General features: G+C 30.8%; 1 protein-coding gene across 1 annotated transcript; it reads right to left on the bottom strand.

The window, feature by feature from the left end:
• Positions 1–219: 219 nt before the first annotated feature.
• On the bottom strand, positions 220–6,134 carry LOC133807109 (3-ketoacyl-CoA synthase 10). Its single transcript, XM_062245270.1, has 3 exons — positions 5,660–6,134; positions 3,759–4,387; positions 220–1,016 (listed from the first exon to the last, which is right to left on the bottom strand). The coding sequence occupies exons 1-3, from the start codon at positions 6,068–6,070 to the stop codon at positions 386–388; spliced, it is 1,671 nt and encodes a 556-aa protein (XP_062101254.1). The 5' UTR covers positions 6,071–6,134; the 3' UTR covers positions 220–385.
• Between the last annotated feature and the right edge of the window lie 4,641 nt (positions 6,135–10,775).

Here is a 10,775-nt window from a genome sequence, read left to right as displayed (position 1 = left end):
AAAAAATTATATTTATATGACTATATATATATTTATATTGTAATCTTGCATTACAACACAAGAATTTAACATGTGAATTTTATTTTGTCACAAACACAACTCAATTTAATCCACAAATTGAAACAAAAATCAACATCAATTAATATCACCACCACAAACATCTAACTTGATAAATAATGTCACTAATTAATGAAAAAGAAATATAGCAAGAACAAACTATAAATCTAAAATATTTCATGACATTATAATCCAAATCATCTATAACATATATGTAAAGTGTCATAACATATATATCTTCAAATTCCAAGCACACAAAATATAATATATATATATATATATTATCACCATCTTTGTTGATACGATCTCATCATTATAACATTTTTGCTTAGTTAATAAGATCATTAATTGGATACTTAGCAATGCAATCAAGCCAAGGATTATTCGTCAAAGGCTTTCGAACTCGACGAAGTGACCTCCAAACAAGGCTGTTACACTTGAAACCTGACCCAAACGACAACTGCCAAACACGGTCTCCTCTCTTGACTTTCTCCATGGCCTCGAGATACGACAGTTCGTACCATATGCTGCTGCTCGAGGTGTTGCCAAATCTATGGAGAGTCATCCTAGATGCCTCCACGTGGAGCTTGCTCAGCCCTAGATTTTTTTGGAGCTCGTCGAGCACGTGCTTGCTAGCTGCATGAATGCAGAAGTGCTCGAATGCGAGCTTGTAGTCTGGGATGTACGGCTTCTTTGTGGTGGCCGGGGAAAGGGATGGTTGGGGGTGATTAGAGCTGCCCTTTTCGCCGGAGGTGGTGGCGGTGGCGGTGGCGGTGGTGCCGCCGAAGAGGTGGGTCCAGACTAGGGTAGCAAAGAAGAGGAGTTGTTCGGAGAGTGGGAGAACAAGTGGGCCTAGAGTTGTGATGTTGGTTTTGATGGCATCACCACCTACTTCCATTAGGTTTTTGCTTATTTTTAAACCCTTTTGTCTTTTTTCGTCTTCTTCTTGGCAGATAGCCCTGCAATTATTTTTAAATGATTAAATATACATTTTTTAATAAAAAAAAATTAAAAGAAATCTTTATATATATAAATACTCTTAAGTGCACTTTGTGATGTAAATAACATACATATAAAGAAAATTAGTAATAAGTTAGCATAGAGAATACTATTCATGCATCAAAATATTTTTAATTTTAGAAAATGAAATGATAAATAAATACATTTTATTATAAATATTTGAAATGAATTAAAAATTGTAAAAATATATAATATTTAAATGATGTTAAAAAAAATATACAGATGCTGATACATGACGTATGGTAAAAGTTGGATCTAGAATTGAAAAATGTGGTACTTTGGTGGTGTATTAAACAATATATATAGTAGAGACACTATTGGGATTGCTCTTTTATACAGTGCCTAACTCCACTTGATATGATATTGTGCAAGTAATTAAATTAAAAATTAGACCTCAATTGTTTTAATTTAAAATATCAAAATAATTAAATTCAACCACTCAAAATTACACCATATCATGCTCTTAAATTCTAGATTCTCATCTCCACAAAAGTAAACTCCCAAGTCATAACCCCAATACAAAAACAATAAATGGCAAAAATTTAAGTCATAGTTACAAGTATACTATTGAAGTAGAGGTTCTTGCATAAGAAATATGGTCCCAATATCACATAAATGGGAATAAAAGAAAGAAAAGGAGGTTTTAAATGCAAAGAAGTACAAATAGTAGAAAATGTGTAATATTTACTTGTTGAGACCAAATGTGAATGAGACCTATTTCTTTCAAAAAACTTGACTTTATGTGTAAGTATAACATGTTTAATTATATGGTTTTGGTTGCTTTTCTTTCTCAACAAGTAGTAGTAAGTCAACTTATTCTTTAGTTCTTTCTGTTTCTTCTTACATTGAAGTCATAACAAGTCTGATCACTCTATATAGTTGAAGAATTTTTTTTCAAAAAAAAAGAAGAAGAAAACACTAATTTTTAAATGTTTTTATTATTTTTCAGTCTTGGAAATCTTTTATTTTATAAAAACACCATTTAAACATTAAAATAATATATAATAGTGATATATCAAATGTATAATATGTATATCAAGAATAAAAATATATTATGTAAAGGTGGATTTTTCAGTATTGTGGCTTTTACGATTTGTAAAAATATGGGGATTATACTTTTTTCAAATTTGATGACAAAATTTTAAAATTTATTAATAGTAAAATTATGGCTTCCACTAGTTTTTGTACAAAAACATGGAAAAATAAAACCATAACTAAAGAATTTAAACAAAAAAACCATAAAATATTTTCTAAAAAAACCATATTTTTGCATAGATTTTATTAAAAGACATAAAATCTGTAATTTTCTGTAAAAAAATCGTATAAATAGAAAGGCCTATATTTAGGCCCAATTTGCGCCTAACTCTATCATGTGGAAAGGCCCATCTTGTACAAAAGTTGGGCCGAAACTTATGGGCCTTCTAATTTTTTGTTTTCTTTTAGATAAATGTTTGTTTTTAGACACCATGGCAAAAATGGAAAAGGAAATGTTACATTTAGACAATTATATCGTTATTGTAACATTTCATTTTTTTGTAACTTATATTATCACACTATTTTTCATATGAGAATTGATATTATCAAAGCAGTTGGACTATTTAATAACAGTTGGGCCATTTTTGGATAGGCATTAGTAATAGTGCATAAATTGAAAATTAAATAGCTCAATAAAGAAATAGCAACTATACTAGCAGTGACTTAATTAATCTACTATACCTGTCATTATAAGTCAATTAATTCTATTGAATTATCAGTTGTCACTACAAAAGGATTGTTTTTAATCACAAAACAAGTTTGATGTGACTAATAAAAAAATTGTTCACCACTAAAATAATAATATTTATTATTTAATCGTAAATCACCACTAATATAATTTAAATTAATCACAGCTCATTATATATAATGACAATAATACATATAGAGTTTTTAATTATGATGTTATATTTTTCTCACAATTGGGACTAATTAGAGATTTTTTCTTAAATATACATTTTTTTTTAATTTTTTTACTTTTTTTTACAGTTCCTAATCTTTTTTCTTCAAAAATATTGACTCAAGTTTTCAAAAATACAATTTTCAAAGTTTCATAATTACAAAAATATAATTTTTAGAAACTTGAAAATAACTCACTGGATAAAAAAATATATATATCAGAATAACTAAACATCAATAAAAAAAAACATAAAAAGAAAAAAGACAAAACCGTAAAAATGTAAAAAATTTCTTAAAATCGTAAAATTGAAAGAAAAAAAAATTGACCATAAAACTGTAGTTTTTTTTAGCAAAAATGAGTATTTTATGTAAAAATGTCACAAAATTATGGTGTCTTGTCTATCTTACCTTATTTATTAAATAAGACGAGAGAGACATGTGAGATTTTTGACTTGTCTAGCTTCATTTACATCTTTATCAAAATCATGGTTTTGAAATTGTATGAAATAGTTGGTAGAGATCTTTTGTAGATTAGAATTGAAAATGAAAAGCCTATGTCACGAGATTCATATTTCACTATGTGCAAATGGAAGTGTGATTTTTCACTTGTCCCTATCTAACTTATGGTTTGAAAATTCATATGAAATACTTAGTGAAGATATTTTGTAAATTAGAAATGAGAATAAGTATCCTATGCCATAATTAAGATTCATTCATATTTCACTATATGCAGATGGATTAATCATTACCCGAAGCTCGAATCATCAGCGCCTTTATGAGTCCTAACAATGTGCTCAAGGCGATATTTAGCACGGTGATAATCGCGACGACGATTAGAAAGTAGAAGAGCGGAGCAACCCATGCGAAAGAAACAATTAGGGATGAGCATGGAGCGATCATTGCCCGGGTACCAATTGTATCCCACCATCTCAGTACTCACAACCACCGCATAGTTATTAGGGTTTGCTTTGAGCATATCTCGAGCCAAATCAACAGCTATGATCCCTGCACTACACCCCATCCCACCAAGATTGAAGCTTAGAATATTACCTCTCATCTTGTAATGGTTTATGATCATGGCCGAAAGAGAAGGTGTAGGGTTGAATATGCTGCAGTTGACAACGAGTACACCTATGTCTTTAGGCCTCACTCTGGTCTTCTCGAACAGCTCGTCTAGGGCTCCAAACATCACCATTGATGCCTCGGCTCGACCTTCTTTCATGGTGGCTGTGTTCTGGCCTGACATGATCACTGATTTTGGGATGTATGTCTCATCACCAAGCCCTGATGAGTTTACTATTTTCTGTTGGAACATTAAGCTTCCTTCCTCAAATTTCCCTGATTTTCTTGCTACTTCTATGAATTCTTCCCTTGACACCTGCGGCCATAGCCATAGGTTAATTAATTTATTATTCCAGTAATATATCTTGTTTTTTTTCTTTGACTATAATACAATGATCAAAAGAAACATCTAAATATTTTAATTAATGACATATTATAGATTTATCAAAATTAATCTCAAAGATTATCTCGGTTATCAAACAAAATTTAGAATTAAGTTCGGGAACATGGACAAAAAAGTTTAAGAAGATTAAACTAGATATTTTTTTTAAAACAAAAATAAGGGAAAAAACTCGTAACAATTAATGAACATATATGCTCGTATTATAAAACCAAATTATACCTAAGTATGAAATTAATTTGTAAATAAGTAATAAAGTTTTTGGATGATAATAACTGAATTGGTCAAATTACAATTTCTTTTTTTTTTTTTTTTTTAAAAAGTATCGAATAACAAATTAAGACAAAAGATAATGGATATAATTTTTGTGATTGAGGATTGAATATGTTAAGTGGAGTATTCATAAATATAAATATAAATATTGGAAAAATAATATTTCTAATACCAAAATATCTCTACCTAAAAGGTTTAGTCATTAACACCGAGATAATATTATTGTGATAACTATTTATAATATATATATAAATAATAAATTACCTTTTAGAAAATGGATATAATTTTTGTGATAGAGAATATTGATTAATATGATAAAACAATTCATAATTTATTACTATAAATATTGGGATAATATCTAATATTTCTAATACCAAAACATGATCTATAGTATTTTTGTCAAAAAAAAAAAAACATGATCTATAGTATATCATTAACACCGACATAATATCATTGTGGATTGTGGTAGCATATATATATATATATATATTTACAAATGCTAGAGGGTAATTTTTTTGAAAAAATAAAATAAAAATTAGACATCTCTTGAAAGAGTGAAATATTATTGAAAAATATGTATACTTTTTGATGAAAAAAATAATGAATAATTAATTTCTATATAACAATTTTGAATTAAATAATGATATAACTTTTTTTCTTACATCTAAATAAGTAAACTAATAACCATCAAATTATGATCCCATCATTAGAGATTTATTATTTTTTAAAAAATTAAAACAGAAATTATCAATATTATTTGTACAAATATTATATAGGGTAATTTAAAAAAAAAAATTAATTCTTGAAAGAGTGAATTATAATTGAAATATATATATCTAAACAAGTGAATGAATAATTAATAATTATTATTAATTATGATGTAATTATGGACCCTATATAAATTTATATAATTACCTTATGATCATCACTAGGGCGATAACAAGCAAAATCGACAAGGTAAATGGAGCGAGGACGAGACATTAAATAAACAGTCAAAGTGAAAACGAAGACACCAAAGAAGCCAACGACGGTGGCCAAATCGTAACGAGCGTCGTCCCAGAGCTTCTTCCACAGCTCCTCTCTGCTCAGACTCCCAACTTCGGCACTGAAAACCAGAACCAGCACAGGTATGGTGGCCAAGTATATGCCATGGTTTATCAGGTGGTGGTAACCCAGCTTCACGTACTTGAGGTTGACGGAGTGGAGGAAGTCCGGCAGCCTCCGCCGGACTCTGACGGAGAACGTCGGAGACCCGGCATTGGGACCAGAAGACTCGATCCCTCGGTTGACTATCTCTGTGGATAAGAGATCTCTTTCGTTTTCCATTCTATGACATGTAATGTATTGATCTTAACCACTAGGTATATATGTATGTATGTATATGTGTATGTGTGTGTGTATATATATATATATATTTATATATGGTGAGAAAAGATGGTGGTGGATGGAGAAAGAGTTAATGCAGACACCAACTTGATGAGGTTTCTAGTTGGGAAGCTTTTAACTGCTTTAAATTCTTTATTCAATGATACTCGAGCTACTCTAATTTAATCTTTTTGTTATTTATTTTTATTATTACTATTCACGGTTAATAAATTAAAATCCCTACCTGTATGTGTATTTATGGCGATCGATGAACTAGGATAGAGGTTAACATATAAGTGGACAAGTTGATCACTTTCGTATCAATTTAAATATTTTGTTTTGGTATAGTTATCGATCGGTCTCTGTTTAAAAAAAAAGTATAAATTATAACTCTAATAAAATTTAAAGTAAATATTTTTAATTATTAAAACTTAAAAGTAATTATTATGAACAAAATCAAAATTAAACATAAACTCTTTATTTAAAACATATAAAAATCAATATTAAAATAAATCTAATATGAGAAAACACAAATATAATCTAGTCTCCGAAAAAATAAATCTAATATGTATGTTTGTAGGCTTGGGCATATGACCCATATGACTAACAAGACCCAAAAAATAGATTATGGGCATATGACCTACTTAGCTAGTAGGACCCCACTAATCTCATGGGCATATGACTTGTTTAGTCTATGGGACTCCAAGTAATAATGGTCATTATAGTATGTGTATGTAATAAGTGTTATGTTATGTTTTTATGTTTCTTATGAAATTTATGTACATGATGTATGTGTTAGATTTTTCTTGCTGGGCATTAGGCTCATTCCTTTTTGTTTTATGTGCAGGAAAATAGTTATAGTGGCAGTAAGGTTTGTGGATGCTTGGGATTGTGTATCGGTGGTGAATGGATTCAAGAAGTCGAGAGTTCGATTTTCGAGGATGTAGTCTTATTTTATGATCTTTACATGTATTTTCCGCATTTCTTATGTAATTCCTTTCATTTTAAATCATGTTTTGTTTTTAAAGACAATGAGATCCCATATCCTACTTATTTTATGAGAGTAACTTTTATTTCTACAAGTTTCTAATAAATTTATGGTATTTTCGCAAAATGTAAATTTTATTAAGGATTTGTATGTATAGTTTCGTTAATGGTCCAAAAGTCTAGAGTAGTGGGTCATTACAATAAGTTTCTTCCTTATAACTCTGCAGCACACAACCAAATTTCTTAGAACCTACTTCACTAAAACACACAAGTTCCCAACCTTCCGTTATCACCGCAACACATAATTTTAATCTCAGAACCTACTTCATTATGGATGAATATTTAAGATATTCAAACTCCTCTAACATTTGTTTAATAATATTAAAAGTAGAAGTAAGAGAATATATGTGTACCTCTTGCAATTAATAATCCAAAAGCTAGCAAAATTACTTCACGTAGCAATCAAATTTGCTATTAAATCCACAAACCAACAAAATTAATTAATAATTAATAAATAAAATATGTCTAAATATCAAGCAATATATAAGTTATTATTGTAATTTTAGAAACTTAATTACCTCAAATGTGTGCTTGAAATCGAAATTTTGATGCAAAAAATACCCTAAAATCTCACCAACAAAATCACAACCTACAAAATTAAATTAATTAATATATAAAAGATTACTAAATAAATATCACTAAATATCTAATAATAAATGTTTGCTAAACAAGTAAAAAAAATTCCAATAAGCCACTAATTAACCTAAACAAAAAATCAATTAAACTTTTCATAACCTAAAAACTCAATAATCATAAAAAAAAACATAAAACTTTTTGTAACATCCCAAATTTCCTAATAAGGTTTAGGACCTTGATAAGGGGGCCAGGTTGGAAAATTATGGGTTTTATATGATTAAACATGAATTAATTGTCATTTATGTGTATATGTGATATATATGTATATCATTACTTGATTATGTGAGTTATATTATAATATGACTAGATATGCATGTTTAAGTATATTAAATATGCATGTGGGCCTGTTTCTTATTAGAATGATATTTTCGTAATTTTGACCTGTTATGGATATATTTGAATAAATATATGTGTGTGTGTGTGTGCATATATGTGATATATGTGTGAGACCATATTATTATGTGGATATATTTAGATTATTCGGCACGAGACGATCCTAGTGAGCAAATTAGCGAAAAAGTCACAACGAGAATAAATACCCGGCTCAGGGTAGGCCTAGGGGTATTTTGTTTAATTAGAGCATTGCCAGGAATTATTGAGTAATGGTATTTATTTGGTGTATTGGAGATAACTAAGATTTATTTAAAAAAATGGTGAGATGTGATGGTAAAAGACCAAAATGCCCTTGAAGGCATTAAGTGACAAGTTATGGGCTTAAAGGCATATTGGTCATTTGCTGTGTTGGGGATTAGTTTACTTAGGCAACCTAGAACTCTGTAGAGTTCCAAAGGAAATAAAAAAAGTGCAACAACTCTGTCTCTCTCTCGTACTCCCTTCTCTCTCTCATAGGGTTTGAAGTTTTGAAAGAAAGTTTGAATTTTTGGAGTGGAGTTTTGAATTTGAGGCTTGGGAAATGTGTAGCCAAGCTAAGGGATTGCTAGGAAATCATCTTCGGTTAGAAAGGTAATGGTTTTAACCCTTGATTCTCTCTGAATTTCTGAGTTCTTATTTTGTTCTTCGTGTTTTTGAGTTTTACAAACTCAAGACTTGGATTTTGAGTTTCTATGGGGATTTTGGGTATTTGTTACTATTTAAATGTTGCTAAGCTATTGGGTAAATTGTTTGGAGGATTGAAATGCTGATTTGAGGGGCTAAGGACCCATTGGGGTCGGATTTGAGGCTTTGAGGTTCGGAGAATTCTGGGAAAAACCCATAATTTTGGGTTTGCTGGGATTAGCGCTGTAGCGCTACAACGCTATTCTGTTTGAGTTTCTAACTTTAGCGTTGTAGCGCTATTTAGCTTTAGGGACTTGATTTTTTTGTACTCTTTAGGGTTTTTGCTCAGGGGCTCAGGGGACGATTTCACCACCTCGTTTGGTGGAATTGGAGGTCCCGAGGGCATGGGATTGGACCTGGGGTTCGTTTATGGAACCAAATGTTGATAAGATATTATCTATGGGTTGTGACTAGGTTGTTGCTAAGGCTCAGGACGGGATCGTACTCGGGGGTCGCTTACATCCAGTGCTTAAACTAAAGGTAAGAAAATTGCACCCGATGTGTGAGATGCATGATTGGGGCTTAGCCCAGTTATTAATGTAATATGATTGGGGCTTGGCCCGTTTGTTAAATGTATACGTGATAAGAGCTCGGGCTCAGCTGGTGAGCAAGATTATGATTATGTGTGTGTATATATGTTTTAGTATATTGTAATGCATTGTATATGTGTGAATGATGAATGTATTATGTGATTGTTCATTATTACCAGGAAGCTCGGTTTATAAGTCGTGAATCTGTCTGTTGCATCTAATTAAAGCTCGACCTACTAGTCGAGGGCATACTTTGTTTAAAAGGGCTCAACTTATAAGTCGAGGGTCTGTGAAGCTCAACTTATAAGCTGAGGATCTGTAAGACTCGGCTTATGAGCTATGACCGACATCACGCGCGTTGACTGCAGGCCGCCATGGCTGGGCCACCCTGGGAGTGCACTAAGCACTTGACTGGCTCGGATGCCATATGAATAAGTGAGAGTGCAACACGCACTTGTGTGACCCTCTGGCCACTCATCCATGCAATGTTTATGCTTGATTCTAGTTATTACTGTTAAGCATGCTGTTATATTCTGTGAATTGTTTGCGTATGTTTTCTTGCTGAGTCTTTTGGCTCATGGGTACCTTGTGGTGCAGGTAAGGGTAAGGAGAAGCTTGGCCAGCCATGAGTTGGAGAGCGACAGTGGTGATGAGTACACATGCAGTCTGCTCGATCGCCACGGCTGAGGTATCATAGGGGAGCTAGGGTCGGACCCCGTTTTGCCACTTAGGCCAGCTTATTTTGTAATATTTGGATTGTAACAAACTTTTAAACTTGTATTTTGGGATCCCATGTAAAGTCTGAAGTTTTCTTTTTATGAAAATGTTTACTTCTTGACCAAATTTTTTAATACCTTAACCCTTACTGACTTAATCACATGTTTAGTCCAAATAACTCGTTTAGCGTATCCAGCACTAATTTTAAACACACATGGTAACGACCCCTAATTAGTAGGGCATTACACTTTTCATATATTTATATTTTTAAAACTTTTTAATAAATTTATTTTAATATAAGTATATATAATCAAAATAGCTAGAATTTTAATAAAAAATTAAATATATATACAAATATAGCTAAATTTCAAAATAAATAATAATAAAAATTAAAAATAATCATAAACATATATATTTAATGAAATCTACACAATGTGATATGTAAAATTAAAAAAAATTCTACATTGTCAACAAAGTAAAAAAATTCTTAGAAACCCACTATTGAAAATCCAAGAAAATCCTACAATCTATGGGAAAAGCTCGTAATAATATAAAACAAACGCAAAATCGTATTTACTATTCATCTTTATGCATCACCTAAGATTTTTTTTAAAAAGATTAACTAAAACCATGAAAATGGAGAGAAATCTTACCTTTTGAGCCCTAGAAATTGCAGTAAT

Source organism: Humulus lupulus, chromosome X (assembly GCF_963169125.1).
Source record: "Humulus lupulus chromosome X, drHumLupu1.1, whole genome shotgun sequence".
Classification (NCBI taxonomy): Eukaryota; Viridiplantae; Streptophyta; class Magnoliopsida; order Rosales; family Cannabaceae; genus Humulus; species Humulus lupulus.
The sequence above is the reverse complement of the archived record's forward strand: the minus strand, read 5'-3'. Positions and strand labels throughout refer to the sequence as shown.